The 20885-nt window shown below is 38.6% G+C and overlaps 1 protein-coding gene and 1 pseudogene across 9 annotated transcripts in view; one reads left to right on the plus strand and one right to left on the minus strand.

The window, feature by feature from the left end:
* The window catches only part of CHRDL1 (chordin like 1), a gene marked incomplete at both ends in the record, with an annotated part of 143356 nt that overhangs the window by 74205 nt on the left and 48266 nt on the right, over positions 1 to 20885 (plus strand). For 4 of the 8 annotated variants that reach the window (XM_080718406.1, XM_080718409.1, XM_080718411.1 and 1 more), the window contains 2 exons: positions 17964 to 18109; positions 19773 to 19866. The exons of 1 other annotated variant lie outside the window; for it this stretch is intronic. In XM_080718406.1, coding sequence (XP_080574532.1) covers positions 17964 to 18109; positions 19773 to 19866 — 240 coding nt within the window. The remainder of the gene's footprint in view (positions 1 to 17963; positions 18110 to 19772; positions 19867 to 20885) is intronic. 3 more of the 8 variants (XM_080718407.1, XM_080718408.1, XM_080718410.1) reach the window with 1 other exon arrangement.
* Positions 8501 to 10797, minus strand: LOC308279420 (large ribosomal subunit protein eL21-like; annotated as a pseudogene). Its single transcript has 2 exons — positions 10345 to 10797; positions 8501 to 8643 (listed from the first exon to the last, which is right to left on the minus strand). The product of its transcript is annotated as a large ribosomal subunit protein eL21-like (transcript).

Here is a 20885-nt window from a genome sequence, read left to right on the forward strand (position 1 = left end):
AGGTCTGGGAGTGTAGCCCGGATGTAGAAGGGCTTCCAGGAAACCCAGTACCACAAAACAAACAAACAAACAAATAAAAAAACAAATTCTAGTGTGACCACTTCCTAACATCAGTTTTTTCATCTGCAATGGGAGATAACAGCAATGTCTACCTCAGAGGGTGACCATAGAGAGAAACAATCTAATGAATATGAGCTTGAAGTCCTAAGCATGGAGCCTGTTCAGCATAAGCATGAGTTGGGAAAGTTATTGTTATCAGTGTGATTACTATAATTATTGGAACTGTGACCCTCAAAACTCTTTGTGTCTACATCATTTTCATATGCTGCACTCCCATCAGTGACATCTGTCTTTATGTGAACTGATTCCTACTGAGGAATGAGGTGACTGGAGTTTGCAATCATTCCCACCAAAGACTCTGGTCTGCTTGCTATCGTTTTGAGAATTACTTTTCTACAACAATAAACTCAAGTTCGTTCACATCTTGGTATACACAAAGATGCTATATAATGTGTTGATGTGCTTAATCTCTGACCCCTCCAATCAACTTTTCCTCAAATAATTTTGCAATAATATGAGAGAAGGGGCTGTTGTAGGAACACCTGCCTGCCGAAAGAAGAATCCCAGTTCTAAAGTGGAAATTTTCATTTATCTTTAACTTTTCTTTTTTGGTCTTGGGGATTGACCCAGGAGAATTCAACCTCCAATCTAGATCCCCGGCTCTATTTTGTGTTTTATTCTGAAACAGGGTCTCACTAAGTTGCTGAGGATCTAAGTTGCTAGGTCTGGCCACAAACATGAGGTCCTTCCATCTTAACCTCCCAAGTACTGGGATTACAGGTGTGCATCATCAAAGGTGGCTTTTTTACTCTTGATACCACTATTTCCTGAGGAAAATCACCATCCCATAACAATCAGTGGCAGATTTTTTTTTCGAATATAGATTATATAACAACTTTCCTTCCATTCCTTTGTAGTATATACTCTTTTTTTGGGTGTGGTACTAGGGATAGAACCCAGGGGCATTCTACCTCTGAACTACACCTCCAGCCCTATTTTCTATTCTTTGTTTTGAAACAGAGTCTTACTGAGTTGCAAAGGGCCTCACTAAGTAGCTGAGGCTGTCCACAAACTGTGATCCTCCTGTCTCAACCTCCCAAGTGCTGGGATTACAAATATATGCCACCATGCCTTGCTTGTAGGGTATACTCTTACCCAAGGCACTCTCCCTCCAGAAGCGACTTTGGCTTTGATTCTTACAGGTTTTTTAGGAGGATAAACATGATAATTTTTCTTTTTCTTTAATAGCTCCATGACATGGCTGATGAAACCCCTTCTCTGAGCTCTAGGAAGAGGGACACTGCATTTTCCTAACACTGTTTTTCCTGTTCCAGTAGCCAGTGACCATGGCTACCACCACTTTTCTTAAAGTCTGTCAGTGGTCTCCAGGGACCACTTCCTGAAGCCTGCCACGAACAGTTTTCCAAACACAACAAAATGCATGTTTGGGGATAAGTTTTCTCAGTGAATCCTTGTGTACCAAATGCCTCTTTTCTTCCTTTTAGTTTGTGATGTTACAGAAATAGGTTTTCAACCTTCTGACAGGTCCTGACTCCATCTTCATTGTCTCTCCACCAGTCATACTAGAACACTCTTTTGAAAATGTAAAATATCATCAAATCACTTCAACACTTAAAGTCACTTCACTGGCTTCACAAAGTATAGAGGAAAAATGTAAAATCCTTGTCTGGGCTTCTTTGTATCTTTGGGTTCCTGATGTCATTGTGCTATAGTTTCAAGTAGCAAACTGAGGGTCCAATTATTGACACTGTATAGTATTCCACAGAATTTTTCCTCTTGATTTATCAGGCTTGCCAAGGAAGGAATGAAGGGAGAGATTAAGGGAGGGAGGAAGAAAGGAAAGAAGGAAAAGATGCCATGCAACTGCCTAGAATAAACAGATTTTAGCTACAAGTTGAGTAAAACAGGGTGGTAGCAGGCACTCAGTCTGGTAGTTAATAAAGTTCATGAGTTGACTATATATATATATGAGGTTCACAGTATGGCTGTGAACATCAGTCCTCCTGTCTCAGACTCCCAAATGTCGGGATTACAAGTGTGGAACACCAAACCTGGCTTCCATATCCTTTAAGTATCTAGGTATTAGATGTGGTACAGGGCATCACTTCCCAATAAATGTCCCTAAGATGTTCATAGTTGTTACCTAGGTGAAAAAAAAAGATGCCAGTGGTTCATTAAAGTCAGTCAGAGAAAATGTGAGTTACAGTGAAATAGGCTTCTTTACTCTGGGACTTTTAAGATCCTTTAACATGCTAAAAGGGACATTGTGAGTCTAGATGGTAGATCATTTCCCTACTTTATTTGAAGCATAGAATTTTGTTTTCACAGAGCATCTTGTAGACCAGTAGAGCTCTGCAGATTAGACTTGGGAAATGCTGGTGTCGGCAATACAAAGGAATGCTTTACTGAACTCCCCACTGTCTCATCCAGATGCCTCACATTGATTCTGTAAATGCTGCTTGAGGGTAGTGACTCATTTGTCCATTTCAAAGGGTCACTGGCCTTCAAAAAGCCTATTCCCAAAGGATTAGAATTAACCAAGTAATACTAGCATTCATTCTTAATTTATTTAGGGAGAAGAGGAAGGCAGGGAGTGACACATGTTACCACAAAACCTGTCTTTAACAATTCAGCATCATTGCAGAACAGTAGACTTAACATTTTTATTGTTACTACAAGTCCATTTATTATACCTTTTGTAATCGGTCATTTTAAATCCCCATAGTCTCATAGGAAAGGAATAATTCACATTTCTCAGTTCTACTGTGGAAGGGATTCTTTTAGTTAGACTACATATTTCAAGTTGAAATGAAGATTTGAGACTGAGGAATTAGCCTATTAAAACAGTGGGGTTTTGTGTCCTTTCTTCCTCATTTATTAGACGGGATTTTCATGGGCTTCTCATGTTTTCTGGCTCTCAATAAAATTGAAAGACCCAAATTTGAAACCTTGCTTCAGCACTAAGTACTAGTTCCCCCTTTGCATCCCAAGGTCTCATTCCCATCTGTCAAAAAAGAATGTTACTTCCAGTTTTCTCTTGGAGACATACATAGGAAACTTTAGGAGGCTTATGTAAAGAAATCGAAATGGTCTATGAACTGAATAATAGAGCTAATGATAAAGCTGGAAGAAATTTGGACAGGAAAGAATGTAGAGATTCCTTCTGAAGACTAGATTATGAGAAACTTTCACCACTAAAAACTCCTAGTATGCAAGGCTCTAATGCACTCCTAGTGGAATCGGTTACCTACAGATATTTGGTACTGCGTAAGTACCATGGTCCCTAGCTTTGAATTACAAGAGCAAGGTCACCTCTTTTGCATCATGAAATACTTTTAGAATTTTGTATAACCCATAGAACCTTTTTTTTTCAGAAGAATGGGTATGTATACACCCTTGTGCACTCAAAATGCTCTCACTTCACAATCACTTTCGGAATTCATACTATTTTCCTGCATCTATATTGGCTTTAATCTTGCCCAGGATGTCTATATCTTACTAGAATTAATGGTAGACACTCAACATACACACATATACCATTTTTGTTCCTCCATGCTATGCTCTGTTTCAGTGCTAGCACCAGTAGGAGATGGCTAAGTACAATACCTAGGCCCTGTCTCCTTTGCACTTACTGGTCACTTAGATGGCAGTGCACCTGCTCTCAGGTGCTTGATCATAGGATACAGACGGACAGAGTTGCTAAGCAGCATATGAATAAGCCAAGGATAATCCATAGGGGTAGTTGGGACTAGCTTGAGTCATGGTAGATTTGGCAAGGAGCACAGAGAGAGGGGACAGGAATCAGTGGGCAGTGTTCTTCAGCCAAGTGGTACATCCTTAGGGGAGGCATTTTTGATATATATATTTCAGGACCTTAGCTGGGCCATGCTGGGGTTCCACTCCATTTGTTTGCTTCAGTCCTTGTGTGCTTGCCCACAGACTGATGATGCAAGGCTAGAAATGTTATCTGAAAGGTGGAAAATCACAAACTGAGGGGCCTTTCCTGAGTTGCAGAACCTATAATGGATATAGTAAGCTCTGGACCTCAAACCAAAGGATAACAACCATATATCTCTCTTTTTTATTTTTTATTTTTATTTTTATTTATTTTTTTAATTTATTTTTTATTGGTGCAATGTATTCATACATCATAGTGGTATAAGGAAAATACTTTTGTAGACATACATGCACATCTCGTCCAGTTAGCCCCTACCACGATCCCCACCCCATTCCCTCCCCATCCTCTCTTTACCTTCACATGGAATGTACTTAGAAGCCAGAGATAACTAGAATCAATTGGTTGTGTTGTATATAGCTCTTTTACTCCTGAAGCCTTTAAAAAAAACCATCATGTTTGTTCTTATTACATTCATGTGAAGTATGAGAAGGAGAATGATTGCTCCCAGCATAATATGTATACTCACAAATACAAAAAGATTTTTTTTTAAAAAAGGAGGTGCTGCAAGGCAAAGTAATAGCAGTCCTATTATATAGCCAGCCAGCAGCACAGCCTAGCCACAAACATGTGTTCCCTTCCCTCCCACCAAATTCCCAAATCTATACCTCATCTTTAAATACCCCTGGCTTCATAAAAGTACAGGTCTTTTCTCACAAACCCTCTCCTCAAACCAATTCTTCCTTCCTAGCAGTTTGCCTGACAACACAGCATTCAGACAGGGTCAGCTACTGAGTGACAGCAGCTGAAACATTAACGGAAGTGGGATAATGAACCAGCGTGCAGATGGGGTCCGGATGAGGAGGGGAGAACTGGGACTTGACCAGGGTGTGAGCTTTCAGCACCTTCTTCCACTCTCTCCTCTCCAGCTGGAACAGCACTTGACTGTTTTCTCTCACTCGGCACTTTCATGCTTGGGACAGAGTGTTGTATCTGTCTAGCTGAGGAGTGATCTAAATCTGCTGCAAGAATTTCCTGGCCTGGGACCCCACAAGGGATTGGGCTGGGGTGCCACGGTACTCTTGCTGAAGGTGTGAGTCCACATGGAGTCTCCTTGAAGATTTTTTTTGTGGTACCAAGGATGGAATCCAGGGGCATTGCACCGTTGAGGTGTACCCCCAGCCCTATATTTTAGTCTGTTTATTTTTGAGAGTCTCACTGAGTTGCGAAGGGCCTCACTAACTAGCTGAGGCTGAGCAAACCGCAATCCTCCAGTCTCCCCCACCTAAATGCTGCGATTACAAGCATGCACCACCACGCCCAGCCCCCCCTCGAAGATTTTAAGCCGGAATATCTACTCCCATAAGTCTCCTCCTTTAGCTCAGCTGTTTGACACACCCATCCCATTTCCCAAGATCCTCGGGGGCAGGAACACTGGGAAAAATCATGATTTGGGACTGAACCCCTCTATGCCTTGTTTCTTCATTCCTTTTTTTTTTGTAGTACTGGAGATTGAAATCAGGGACATTCTATCTCCAAGCTACACCCCTAGTCCTGTTTTATTTTTTATTTTGAAACAGGGTCTCACTAAGGTTCTGAGAATTGTGCTATATTGCTGAGGCTGCCCTCAAACCTGCCATTCTCCTGTCTCAGCCTCCCAAGCAATAGGATTACAGGCATGTGCCACACATTTTCTTTCTTGACTCTTTGTCACTAGATTACAAAAAAACATTTATTTTGTCCAGGCTTGCCCCATTCTGATACCCATCCTTTAGGTTTGCACTGAAGGGCACATAACAGTTTAGTTTATTGGGTAATAGCTCAATTGGGATATAATTCACATCCTGTAAGAACCACCATTTTAAAGTGTCTAGTAGTATAGCCTGTATTATTTTTGCAAGATATTAAAATCAATACCACTATGTTATTTCATAATATTGTCATCATTCTCCAAAGAAGTCCCCTAAATATTAATAGTCATTGCCTATTATGTCTTCCATCCCAGCTTCTTACATCCACTAGTCTATTTTTTGTTTTTATAGATTTACCTATTCTGAATATTTCATATAATATGTGATGTTTTGTGGCAGGCTTCTTTCACTTAGCATATTTCCAATGTTCACCCATTATAACTGGATAATACTACATTTTATGGACATACTATATTTTGCTTTTCATTCATCCATTGATGCAAAGGCTGTGTATATCTTCTGAGTATGGTGAATGATTCTGCTATAAGTATTTATATGTAATTATCTGCTTCTATCCTTCTTTCATTTATTTTGATTATGTGCCTAAGAGTGATATTGATGATTCCAGTAGTAATTTCTATGTCTGACTATTTGAGGAATAGCCAGATTTTTTATTGGAAAAAAGCTGTACCATTTTTTGGTGTTTTTGGGGGAGAGTACTGGGACTTGAACCCAAGGGCTTTCTACCTCTGAGCTACATCCCTGGCCCTTTTTATATTAGAAAGGGGTCTTCTAAGTTGCTGCCTCTGGCTTTAAACCTGAGATCCTCTTGTTTCAGCATCCCCAAAACAATGTATGAGACTTCCAACTTCGCCATATCATTACCAATGCTTATTATTACTTTTTTTTATCATAGCCATCCAAGTGGGTACAAACTGGTATCTCACTGTGTTATATTTGCTCTTCCCCCAGAGCCTTGCTCTCAATTAGTAATTGTTCCAAACTTCTGTGCTTATTACTGTGAATTTTTTAAAATCCTGGGGGAAAAAGCTTGGGCCTTTACTAATGCTTGAACCTGGGGGCACATCAGGCACCCTAGCAGAGCAGAGAGGAAGAGAATTCAGGGGCACAATGAACTTGCCACCTTTGGAAGCTCTACCACATTAGGAGAAATCTACTGTGCTGACTGCTCGTTCTCCCTTCTCCCACATAGATGGTCAAGTGCAGAGTAGTTAGGCGAGGCTTCCTTCAAGAAGTGAGACTAGCACTGGACCATGAAGGGGGGGGGGAGGCAGCAAGATGGGTGAAGGGGAAATAGAGAGGCATCATAAACACAAAAAAGAAATCCTCTCTTAAAAGCATCTAAGATACTGACCCATAACGAAGTTGAAACTTGAACGGGTCAATAATCACTTTCAGTTAGCAATTCCTGAGAACATGAAATAGGAGAAGAGATGGGAAATGAATGGTAAATGATAATGGGAGAGTTGGCTAAGGAATTCGAATTTTCTTTCTCTTCCCTGCCTTTAGCACTACCCATAATCACATTTATGACCTCTCTGACCCATAAAATCCACCTGTCTGAGCCCTCAGGAAATCCAAAACAGAAACTAGTTTGTAAATGGCTCTGGTCAGATTGCAGATGCTGGGCCAGAGGAATCATACTGATTGCCCTCTGGCTGATGTGAGAGGATAGGGTACATGGTGCTAGCTCAGAGCTTGGGCATAATGTGATATCTCAATACACATTATGATTTTGATGGCTCAGAAGTGACTCCTTAATCACTGTTCAGGACCTGGTGACATTTGAAAAATTCTATAGGCCAGTGATGAAATGTTTTACTCTGGGGTTAAAAGCAATCCTTGTCACTGTGATACAGGAGTTGAGGGTTTCTGAGTTCCAGTACATACAGTGCATACTGACCAAAAATTATCACTGCTCCTTTGGAGCCAGCATGGACCCTTCCAAAAACTCCATTAATAACAGTAGTGATATAACTATAATTTCATTTATGTAGCACTAATATATATCTGGTATTATGCTGAGCACATGATATGCCTTATCTTGTTTGTTCCTCATGAAGTGTGAGGTAGTCACTGTTATCCAAATTTATAGATGGGTAATCAGAGGCTTAGAAATTGGAATAGGAGGTGGCCTAACTCAGCTAATAAGCAATAACTAATTAGTAGGGGAGCTGGGATTTAAACCCAAATGGGACATTCTGGAGTAAGGCCTTTCTTCCCACTAGGACATATTTCGGTAGCTGCATTTCCAGCAAGCTTCCTCACATGAATCCTGAGTTTTTGAGAGTTTAACACTCTTTTCTCTGTGTTCTACAGATTTATTATGGAAAAAGCATCAAAGGCACATATTATAATGTAATTATTTAGAAAAGGACTCTGTTTTAAATAGTTGTCTTTCATTGGCATCTAGTATGAATCAGTTAATAGAAGTAGTGCTAAGGTCCACTAGCAAGACCTCAATGCCATGGGCCACAGAAGAGTTAGGGTTTTATGAAAGAGGAGAGTTTGTGGCGGTTCTGAATATCCTAGGCCAAGGAAATCAGATCAGGTTAACTAATCACATCAAGAGTCAGAAAGAAGTGATGATTGCAGCTCAGAAATGAATAACCTGAATGGTAGTTATTGCAGGTTTAACTGATGGACATATTTGAATTAGTAGCTCTGGTCTCAGTGAGCATACCAAATAATATATCATTTATACCCACAGAGCCTCAGAGCAGGAACATGGTGATTTTTAGAAGAAAACTATAGACTCCCTTGTTTGGGATCGATTCATTCTATAAGACGCATCACACATTTTATGTGTGCTTTAACTAAGCTTGACCAAAATGCAGCACCCAGCTGTTCCCCTCCAAACTGCAGTATCACTCCTCTGGAGGGCGACAGGTGGTTTCCTGTGAGCACTGTACATTCCTATTTTCTTTTCCTTTGGGCCAAGGCCTAAAAACCAACCTAAAATTTACACAATGACATTAAAACTTTAAGCAATTTAATAGCCCCCAATTTTCCCAGAGGTACCAGATAATGTTGGTAGGAAAGAAACCCCTCATTGAAATAAGACTGAGAACAGAGTGGTAAAGGTCTGTCCTACCAGTAGAAATAGAGCTTGTCTTTGGATGACCAGCTTTGTAAAATTGATTATGTACAGTTAGGGTTGGAAGAGACTCCAAAATGGCCAAAGGCCTTCAAGTCAACTTTCTTCTTCAGAGTCTTCAAATTTAAGTTTTGAGTGAAAATACGTTTTTATTTTTCAAGAATATGAGTGCATATGGAAGAATATGTATCTTTGGTTGTATGTGTGTGTGTGTGTGTGTGTGTGTGTGTGTGTGTGTGTATGCATATGAAGACAAATGTCTAATTCATCCATTCCCCACATATCTCTGTGCCTTATCTCCACCCAAGAAGTAGTTTCACATAACTTTTAGTACTTTTTTCTACAGTACTGGGGATTAAAGCCAGGTGCATTCTACCCCTGAACTATACCCCCAGCCTTATTTTTTATTATTTATTTTGAAACAGAGCCTCACTAAATTATAGTGTCTCACTATGTAGCTGAGGTTATCCACAAACCTGCAATCATTCCTGTTTCAGCCTCCCAAGTACTGGAATTACAAGCGTGCACCACCGCATCCAGCCGTTTAATACTTTTTAATGCATCTTCCAGGGATTATTTTAGAAGAATACAAGTAAATATGATTATATATCCTTTTTGTAGTTTTTTCAAGGATAGAGGTGTTTATTTAAAATGGGATAAAGTGCACACAACTTGGTTAAATGAGAAGCCAGACTCCATTTTAGCTAAACCCAATAATACTGCCCATGGTTTGATATTTTTCCTCTCAGTATTCATGTTGAAACTCAATCCTCACTAGAGGTAGGACTTTTAGAGTAGCCTAGAAAGAGGAGCTGGGCACTACTTTAGTGGAGGTTAGCACCCTTTAGAAATGAGCTGGAGCAACTAGCCTATTCCTACCTAGCTCTCTTCCCATCCTCTTTGGGCAGATGAGGATACAGCAGCAAAAAAATCTCTTAGAAGTGGGAACCAGGTCTCATCAGACACCAAACATGCTAGCATCTTGACCTTGGGTTCCTCAGCCTCCAGAACTGTGAAAGATAAGCTATTATATACAAATCACTGAGCTCTACAGTAATGTATTATAGGACAAAGACAAATGTTTGACACGCTTGATTTTTGAGCTCTCCTCCATTAATGGTTCATGTAATTCAGAACTAGTAACTAACTCATTAAGAACAGGATGCTATTAAGTACTAGGCTTCACAGGCAAACCCTGGATCCTTAAAATCTAGCTATTGACAGTATAGTTGAGTAATATTTTTCCTGAATTTATGCAACAGATTACCTTCCACTTAGTTTTGCACAGCTTCTACCCATATTGATTTAGAGACCATCTTTGAACTGGTATAAATATTTCATAAATAATATTTGGCCATTTTCTTACCTATTGTGTGTATTTGGTGCACAATATGCTGACTCAGCAAGAAAAATACTAAATGTGAATAGTGCAGACATGATACAACAGATTGGGACACACTTAAAAATCTTGCTTTAGTATTTCTTTAGGGGAGAAGACACCATGCCTCTACTCATTATTACACCATTTTTATATCCCAGGGATCTTTATTTTTTTACACCTATTATAGGTTCCAGCAGCTCAGGATCCTTTCCATTGGTGCTCATGAAGTGTGCTTCTTTGGATGGAGCAGGCTGGCACTTCAGCTGAACCTAGACACCTTTCCCTTTGGCTTCCTTTTTCTTCTGATTATTTTCCTTCACCTGATTCTGGAATCTCTTTGGACTCTTAGAGTGCTTTATATGCTCATTCTTCATGTTAATTCTCTTAGCAAGAACCTTGCCCTTGACATGCTTGTTTACCACAATGCCAACAGCATGATGGGTAACAATATAGACACTTCTGGTTTTGCCATGGTAACATTTGTGAGGCATTCCTTTTTGAACAGTACCTATTCCCTTACAATATCACCCTTCTTGTAGATTCACATATATGTAGCCAAAGGAACAACTGTAGTAAAAGGCCTGGAGAACATGTATCGAGTTCCTTTCCTTTTCCTCTTTGTGTTTGTCATTTTGCCGAATTACGGGAAGATGATGGTGAAAGGCTTAAAATAGTTTTATTTTACATTAAATGTAATACTGTTCACATCATTTTATACCTTTTTTATTTCCTTAATTTAGTAATGCATCTTTCTAGCTGGGCATTGTGGTGCACACCTGTAACTCCAGTACTTGGGAGGCTAATACAGAAGAATGGGAGGTTCAAGGCCAGCCTCAGCAACTTAGCAAGGTCCCTCAGCAACTTAGTGAGACCCTGTTTAAAATAGAGTTGGGGGTGTAGCTCAGAGGTAGAATACCCCTGGATTCAATCCCCAATACAATTAAATAATAATATAAAATATGTTCTAATGTAGTCCTTGGAGATCATACTAATTCTTTATACAACTATATATCATTGAATTAGTGAGCCATCACATATTTAACCAGGCATCTAGTGATGGATATGGAAATTGTATCATTGTTTTTGCTACTGAAACAATGCTTCAATGAATAATATATTTGACATATGTGAAAATATATCTATAGAATGCATTACTGAAAGTACAATTGCTGGGTAAAATATATATGTATTTTAAATTTGTAGCTATTGCTAAGTTGTTATCCAGTATTTCTTATCAATTCTTCACAGCCTTGCCAAGAGGGGATATTACTAAAACTTCTGGATTTTTGCAAATCTGATAAAGGAAAAATGGTATTTTGATTTACATTTCTCTTAGGAGTTAGGTAGATTATATTTTCTTATATCTAAGGGCCATGCATAGTTCCATTTATGTTAGTTGTCTGTGTTCTTTCCCCTTTTTACTGTTGAGTCATTAGTCTTTTTGTTATCAAATTCTAGGATCTCTTTATATATTAGAGACACATAGAATTTTAATCCTCAAATAGAAAATCTTTGAAAAGGTTTTATGTCAGAATTTTTCAGTGTCTCTTAGCAGCAAACATTTTCCCAAAAAAAAAAACAACTCTTTTTTCATAAAAAGAACAAAAACACATACTCCAGTAAAACTGAAGGGGTTAACTTCCTCACATCCCCAGAAACTTATGAAGAATCCTTAAGCAGCAGAGAACATATTAGAAATGACTGCCCTACACGGCAAGCCTGTGATTTCTGTTTATGTTAACCCTTTTAGCTAGAAATACATTCTAGTGTCCAATCTGAACCTTTATTGAAGTAGCTGATAATCTTTCCTACTTGACATCATTCAGTATTTTGTGATATTTGATTTATTTATCTATGAACCTTCATGTGTTATTTAAATGTATTGTTATTTAACATTGCTTTTGCTCACCCCTCCAATGAGACCAGGATCATCCTTGAAATGAGAGAAATGTCTTATTTACCTTTTATTTTTGGTAATAGGGATTGAACCCAGGTGCCTTCTACCTCCAAGCTACACCCCTACCTCTATTTTTTTCTTGAAACAATTTCTTGCTAAATTGCTAATTATCTCACTAAGTTGCTGAGGCTGGCCTCAAAATCCTCCTATCTCAGCCTCCCAAATACTGGGATTATAGGTGTGTGCCACCACTCCTAGCTCTATCTATCTCTGTAACTTTAACCTAGCATAGTGTTAGCAGATACTCTCACGGTATAGTCAAAGACCTATTAGTTTCAAGTATAGTTAGAGATACTCATAAGTGCTTGTTGAATAAAGACTGAAATAAGAGAAAAATTCTTACCTCATTTCTCCACAGCACCGGCCATATGCATAAGTATAGATCAAATACCTTTTAAATTAATTGTCCTGTCATCCATGGGGACTCAGAAAAATCCCATGTACTTTAAGTTCTTCTTTTCCTTCTGTGTGCCTTCTTTCTAAATCATCTATTTATTTTGAACACTGTTATATACTAGATACCTTTGGGCTTTTAAAAATAAATTCTCTCTAAATCACACATGTATGTAATGTAGATGGCATACTCATTTTGAAAATGAGGAAAGCAAGTACAAAGAGATTAAGTAGCCTTCTCAAGATCACAGAGCAAAAAGGTACCAAGCAGATGTCTTAGTCTATTTGGGCTATAACAGATTACTATAAATTGGATAGCTTATAAACAACAGAAATTTATTTCTTGTAGTTCTAGAGGCTGGAGAGTCTAAGATGAAGTTGCTGACAGATTTAGTGTCTGCTGAAGGTCTGCTTTCTAGTTTATTGGTGGCATCTTCTGGCTGTACCCTAATATGGTAGAAGGGGCAAACAAATTGCCTTGAGCCTCTTGAAAGAGCACTGATCCCAGGAGGGCAAAGCCTTTATAACCAAATCTCTTTTCAAATGCCCCACCTCCAAATACTATCACTCTGAGGGTTGAAATTTCAACTTAAGAATCTGGAGAGGGGGTATGACACAAACATTAAGACCATAGCAGCTGGAACCCAGAGCCAATGCTTGTGAACCCCAGAGACCACACTCAGTTCTTTCCTCTTGCAACACTATGAAATACAGAGCTTAAAAATAATGTTCATGATGTACATTAACAAACATATTAAAGTCAATCACTAAGCCAAACATGAGAAGGAGGGAGGGGGAGGGAATGGGGCAGGAATTGGGTAAGGGCTAATAGGTGATGTGTGCATGTCTGCCTCTTCCATCTTGTAATCCATTAAGATGTATGACAAGTGTACCAATAAAAAATTAAAAACAAACTATGTGCAATCAGCACCCTTTTCTATGAGCTTTCCTAGCCCCTTAGCCATTCTCTCTTTCCTTGTATTTCTGAAAGTGGAGCCATTTGGATTATACAGTTCTGTTTTATAGGCTCTATTTGGGTGGCTCTATCTCACAGGTAATTAAAGTGAACACAACCTCTTCTGTCAAGCCTTTACCTTCATCGTCATAACCCCTTCCATCACAGCCCCTTCTAGTGGCCTGCAGATGTGCTACTACTATACTGGTAAAATATCAGAGAATCACAGAAACATTAGCAATTGGCTCACCTAGCAAAGTCAAGTCTAAGCCAGAATAACAGTGGCAATAGACAAGGAATAACTTGGCATTGAGGAAACTTGCAACTGATCCCTAGAATCTCTGGGGAGATTTTCATCTATCTTGGTGAACTGCAGAACTAGTTTGTAACCTGACATGTGAGCTGCTTTTTTGACTAGTCAAGAACTGTCCCACTGAGAAAAATGGAAATTTGAGTGTGGTGAGAGTAGGGAAGAGAACAAGCAGCATGAAGACTTTGGGTTCCAGAGAAGGGAAAGAAAGGTAGTCCAAGGAAGAGAAGGGATAGTATTCCAAAGGAATTGTGATAGGACCACAGATATCTTGGTAAAATTTTCCAGGCACTTTGAAGGGCACAGAAATCATGTAACAAAGTTATTCCCACTAAGATATTAGTGAAATTGCACCCCTTTACAGATTTCAAAATATGATGGCAAAAAGGCAACCATTTAACCCAAAGGAATGGATCTCAAAGGGTGGCATTTTAGGTATCAGTGAGAGAAAAGGTGTTTAGAGATATTTAGGATAAGAGGTGCTTTCTGAGCACCTCAGAACACATAGTTGTGCTTACATATGGGACTATCCCTCCCCCATTGGGAGGAAAAAACTGCTTCTTTCCTATTACAACTGTACTAATGTGCCTTATTGCTGGTCTACCTACTGCGTGATCTGCATGATGTACTTTCCTCCACTCTTCTTCTTTTTCTGGTATTTGGGATTGAATCCAGGGCATTCTACCTCTAAGCTATACCCCCTGTCCTTTTCATTTTTAAACATGGTCTCACTAGATTGCTGAGGTCCATACTGAGTTGCTGAGGTTGGCTTCAAATCAGTGATTCTCCTGTCTTAGTTTTCCAAGTACTAGGATTATAGGTACATGGCCCCACAGCCAACACTCCCAGCCCTATTTTTTTTTAATTTTGAAACATGGTCTCATTAAATTTCGGAGGACCTTGCTAATTTCTGAAACTGGCCTCAAACTTGTGATCCTCATGTCTAAGCTTCCCAAGTATGAGATTACAGGCCTGGGCCATCTTGCCTGGCTACTCCACTCCTTTTCATAGTGCTTAGTAAGAATTTTTCTGAAAAAAAGGGAAAACAGGGAAGCTAGACATCATGCAGACTATCATTTTGGTTATTGTATTTCTCTGAGGGGTCCTGGATCCATCTTGGCTTTAGCTTGATTTTCTGCCAGTTTTTGACCAGGATGACTGAATGTTTTCCAAGGATAATTGGTAAGAAGCCCAGCCACCTTAGAAAATCTGGAAAGGGAGAGGGTAGTGACTGAGGTGGCTTTCCTTGCTTCTGTAGTTCAGAAGCATGCTCTGATGACCCTCTAAAAATGTAAGGGAGATTTGAGTCTTATGCCTCATTCTTAGCAAAAGTGAGTCCCAAAGAGGTAAAGTAACTTGTAAAACTTTATGGGAAGTTGGTCCCTGGGCTAGCATTATGACACAGTAATCCTTTCCCAATGTTTAATTCCCATTATGTGAAAAGAACATGAACATAAAAAGAGAAACAACTTTATCAGTGCCAATCACAGTGTCATACTTGGGGAGGGTTAGAGAGTGGGGTGGGGGTGGGAGAGGATTCACTAAATGCTGTGTGTGCATGTATGCCTCTATTCACCACTCTGAACTTCATCATGATGTATAAAAATTAAAAAAATTAAAACTTAATGAAAAAGTCTATTGAGCAGCTCCATGATGTGGGTCAAATCTTTTGGGCCATAAATATTCTCATTTTCATAATTATTCCCCTGTGCTGTTAATGATGTTAGATGTTAAGATGATTTTATTACATAAAACCAGCCATAAGCTTGACCATAATTTCTTTTTTTGAAATTTGGTTCCCATTTGTCTTTTTGTCTTGCTTTCTCTTCATTTCATGTTGAGTAAATTAATAGACTCCAATGGCAGTTACTCAGAAGACTATTGCAAGGAAGACTCTCAAGGTCATACTTCCAGTAGAAACTCTCACCTTGCAGTTGCCTTGCCATTGATCCCTTAGTGGGAGGCTGAGTTTAAAAAAAAATCAATTCACATTCTTCGGAGGCTAAATAATACCAAAACTTTTTTTTTTTGTATTCCAAGTATCTGCCAGCTCCTGTAAGAGCCACAGCAAATATTATTTTGTAGGTCATCATACTTTTCCTTTACCACAGAATGCTGAGATTTGGAATAATTAGAGCCCAGGGGGCAAATGGCCCTGCTCCTGTCCTTTCTCTGATGAGTTTCACTCATTCCTGCCAGCTGCAGCTATATGGTTGTACTCACTTACTGGCAGGAGCCACGACTTACTCCAGACAGAAGAACAGTTAGTATGAGTTAGACACTTTCTTGGAGTGAGGGCTTCTTCTTTCTAAGGCAAAAATAAGGAATTATTTTTATATGTTTCAAAGTATAGAATGGAGTTAGTACTTTAATCATTAAAGCTGAAAATGCATTATCTGTTATGAGTATTTTAGGCTATAAAATTCTAGAGGGATAACAGCCTAATTTTCCATTGGCTTGGGTTTGAGTTTTAAATTAAATGATCCCTTTTTTGTTGCAGTTTTGAAGTATTTGGAGCACTTTTTGATAGTGGCTAGGAATGAAGATTCTAGAATGAGTCAGATATCCATTTATATTCACTTATAAGTTATAGGATCTTGGACAAGTTGATTACTTTCTTAAGCTTTAGTTTCCTCATCTACAAAATGGGCGTACTCATGCCTATATCAAGACATGGTTAGTAAGTGCCAGGAAATAATGTATGTAAAATATTGACCATTATTCATGGCATATAGTTAGGGCTCAATAAATGTTAGCTATTTTGTATTGTTGGTATGGGTACTAATAGTCTTTATCATTTTCAGTACATCTTGAAAATAATTTCATTTTGTTTTAACAAAGTTGTATTGATATATAATTTATTTATATAAAATACTCATATACATTATAATTTTGACTGATAGAAAGGATGATGCCACTGCCTAAGCATCTCCCTAATAAAACGCCTGACTCCCCTGATTTCTCTTCTTCCACTATCCTCTGGCAAATACTTTAATATACTTTTATTCTTCTGGAAGGCATTCCTAGGCTCTACTTGTATCTGTTATTTCATACATCAATGATTAGTTTAATCTTGGGATATGTTCATTGATAATTGGGATGGGTGGAGAGTGTATATGTTTACATGTAGCACGCACTTAAGGAAACCCACCAAAAAGATCACTCACTTAGCATTAATGCCACATTACACTGAATTTTATTGCTACATGATAACCTTATGAAAGACCCCATTCAGTAAAGAGATACATGAGAGTACTCTTTATAAAAAAATAATGCTTGCATATGCATACACAAGATGATAAAAGGTGAACTTTAGAGTCAGGAGACTAGATTTCAATTCCCCTTTTTACTGTTCACTAGGTTTGTGGCTTCAGGTAAGTCACTCAGTCACAGTGACTTGTTTCCCTCAAAGAAAAATGAAGGTAAGTATCAATACTCTTTGATTCACTGAGTCATTAAGAGGCTCCATTGTGGTAAGATAGGTGAAGGCTCTTTGTAAGAGGTTTGCTAGGTTACTATAATTCCTAAGTATAATTTCCAATATATTTAAGTGCCAGATTCTATGCTTTAGCCATGAGATGCCTTGAGAGGTCGAGATGGTAGGCTGGGATTCTTAGGGAATACTTTGTGGAGGAAAAAAGATGTGAACAGGCCCTTTGTCAGGATTTCTGTAAGTTGGAAAGGGGGGTATTAGCAATTAGAAAAAACTATAGAGGCTGGGGCAAACATGTAAGCATATGACAAGTGATACAGAACATGGCAGAAGATAAAGTTTTTCTGTTGTTTGTAAAAATTTCTCTTTTTAAGGAATAGTTAGAAAAGATTAAATAGAGATGGAATGGACTCCTTCCTTTTAGCCAAGTTAATGTCTTATTCATACAGGACTATTAGCTCCATATAGACCCTGACCTGGGCCTATGATCTCTCTCTAATGCTTATTACAGTGTCTGGCACATAGTAGATGATCAGTAAATACTCGGCACATGAAAGAATGGATGCATGATGATGTCAGCTGCTGTTCTTGTCTAGCTGCTTTAGTGCTGTCTAAACTCATTACCTACTAGAGAAAGAGCTGTCTTTTCTCTCACTCTATGTAGTATAGCCCCATCTGCAGTTGGGATTTATGAAATCTTTTGAATGATGTCAATCTTCGGTATGTTTATTTTCTGTATCATGTTCCAGAAGACTCCTTACCCCCAGTGAACAGTAAGGTGACCAGCAAATCGTGTGAGTACAATGGGACCACATACCAACATGGGGAGCTGTTTGTGGCTGAAGGGCTCTTTCAAAACCGACAACCCAATCAATGCACCCAGTGCAGCTGTTCGGTAAGTCCTTTCAATGTCCCTGCTAACTCCTACCCAAATAAGATATCTCCCTCTGTATTTGATTTTGTCTAAGCCCAAACTGTAAGGTATTTAAGAAAAAGATGAGTCGTATTTATACTGTAAGCCTCCCTGCTGGTCCAAACTCTCTGATCTTCATCAAATCAAACAGATTTGTTGAAGAGCTGAGACCTAGTCGTGCCCCAGGCTTAAAGCTGTATGACTGCTTAAGTGGACAAAGATGAGCTTTTGAATTTGATCTATACCTTATTCACTATATAATCCTTTATCTGAAGGACTCATAAGTATTTGAAACCTTGGGAATTATATAGGAAGAAAATTTACTATCATTCTAGAGACACTATCAATTGGATAGGGCCACAGTCCAGTTCACAAGAAAATGGAGTGTTTTGGTTTCTCTCTTTGGGATAGTCTACTAACCAGTTAATTCCTGGTGTCCTGCAATGAGTAAGTTCTGTAAATGTTGGATCATGATGATTTCCTTGAAATTACTGGTTAAAAATTATACATAATTCATGAATAAAGTATACTGATTATATCTTCATCCAGTTGTTCAGTCCAGAAAATAAAATAGAACTAGAAAATGGATTAAAATGGGTATTTAAAACGAAGTGTGAAGGAATGAAGTTAGACATAGAAAAAACTTTACTACCTATAAGGGGCACTAAACAATGGACTGTCAAGGGAATTTATAGAATCTCTGCCTTTGGGGATTTTTAGAAAAAAATAGAGTATCTCAGTAATTTGGGAGCTGTTTGTTGTGGCCTTGATTTAAAAAAAAAATTTGCAGTACTGGGTATGGAAGCCAGGGGCATTCTACCTCTTAGCTATACCTCCAGCCCTTTTTATTTATTTACTTATTATTTTGAAACAAGGTATCACTAATTTGTGGAGGGCCTCACTAAGTAGCTGATGCTGGCATTGAACCATGATCCTCCTGTCTCAGCCTCCCAAATACTGAGATCACAAGCAGGCGCCACCACACCTGGATCCTTGATTTTTAGTGAGTTTTTATAAAACCTTCTACCCCTAGAAGGATATACTTATAGAAACTAAGAGCAAGGTTTAAGGAATAACACTTTGAAGATAGAATTTGGAGAAATATAAATTATTGCAATGACAGACATAACCAGCAGGCAAATTAGACCTTTCCCTTGTTTTGCGCTGCATTGAGCAATGGAATTCTGATCATTTTTGTATTACACCAAAGAGAGCCTGTTTTTGGTTTGGAGAGGAGACTCCAGTGAGAGTTACAAGTGGGTAGCTATGACACAGATCTTATGTCCTTATACTCCCAACATTCAACTGGGATGTGATGGGGGCCAAGGCATGCAGTGAACAGAGCACAAAGGAGGAAGAATGTATCTGGTAGTTTGGAGGCCTGTGGTAGCCCTCACAGAATACTCTCTACCACCTTGGGCCACAATGCCTGACTAGGATTGCTAACTCTTCTGGGACTTAATATCTGGTGTGGAGAAATAGTAAGTAGGTAAATTAAGGTGGAATGAAATGTAGGAGGTATGTAGGAGTGTCTATGGGAGAGCAGTGCCACATTTAGAGCTCCTGTTCTATCCCACATACTGAGTTAAGCCTTTATTAAGATACTTCAGATCATTCTGACCCCAGTTCTATTTCTTCTTGGCAGGAAGGGAATGTGTATTGTGGTCTCAAGACTTGCCCCAAATTAACCTGTGCATTTCCAGTCTCTGTTCCGGATTCCTGCTGCCGGGTATGCAGAGGTAGGTATTCCATATCCTAAGATCCTGGCCGCTGCCATCCAGAGTGGCAGAATTTAGAGGAAAATATTTATCTAATCTCTTAGGGAACGGGGATTTTCTATGGCAGCCTTATTTTTGAGAAGTGAAGTGATTATCTCATCTTCTTTAATCTCTTCTAAGTTGGCCCTTAAATGATGGAATCATAAAACACAAACTATTTCTATGCACAGCCTTTAAAGGAAGAATGGATTATGCAAAACATAAATGTGAACATTTTGAAGATTGCAGAGGAAAAAGTTGAATCTATTTTTAAAACCTCACAGTAAAATGATGACAAAATCAATAACAGCAAAATGGGATACATGATCTTTTCAAATTCTATTGATATTGAAGATGAAATTGTCTTCTCAAACAAATCTTTTCTTTTTTAGATCAATTTTGTATAATGGCACCATATTTTTTTCTCTTTAGGTTCCTGGGATCAAAACTAATCACCTTTAATTTTTCCTTTGTTGCCTTTTTTCAAATTGCCAAATACTTCAACGTCTGTTGTAAGCCTCTGTTTTGCCACTTTCCCACTAGCAATATCCTAATATTGTCTTTTTTCTTCTATCCAATCAAAATATTTATTGATAACTTATTATCCATTCCTCACTGTGTTAGAAACTGGGTATATATTGGTCAATATAGTAGACATACAAGGCACTGCTAGACTATCTGGCATCTTTATATGAATCACAAAAAGGAAGTCCTTAAATAAGATATTTTACTGCTATTTACTAGAAAATCCTTGGGAATGCATCCCTTTAGCTGTGGCACCCTTATACACAATACACAACCATGTAAGACATACATATTAACAAAAATATTTTCTTTGCTCTTATGAAACTCACACTACTATCAATACAAATGAAAATAAGTACACAGATAGCTTAACATAACCAACATAAGTACTACTAAAGAAGTAAAAAGGACTGAGATAGAAAATAAGAGGTTTATCTTAGCTTGAGTGGTCACAAAGGCCTCTGAGTAGGAGACTT

This window comes from Muscardinus avellanarius, assembly GCF_963383645.1.
Source record: "Muscardinus avellanarius genome assembly, chromosome: X".
Taxonomy (NCBI): Eukaryota; Metazoa; Chordata; class Mammalia; order Rodentia; family Gliridae; genus Muscardinus; species Muscardinus avellanarius.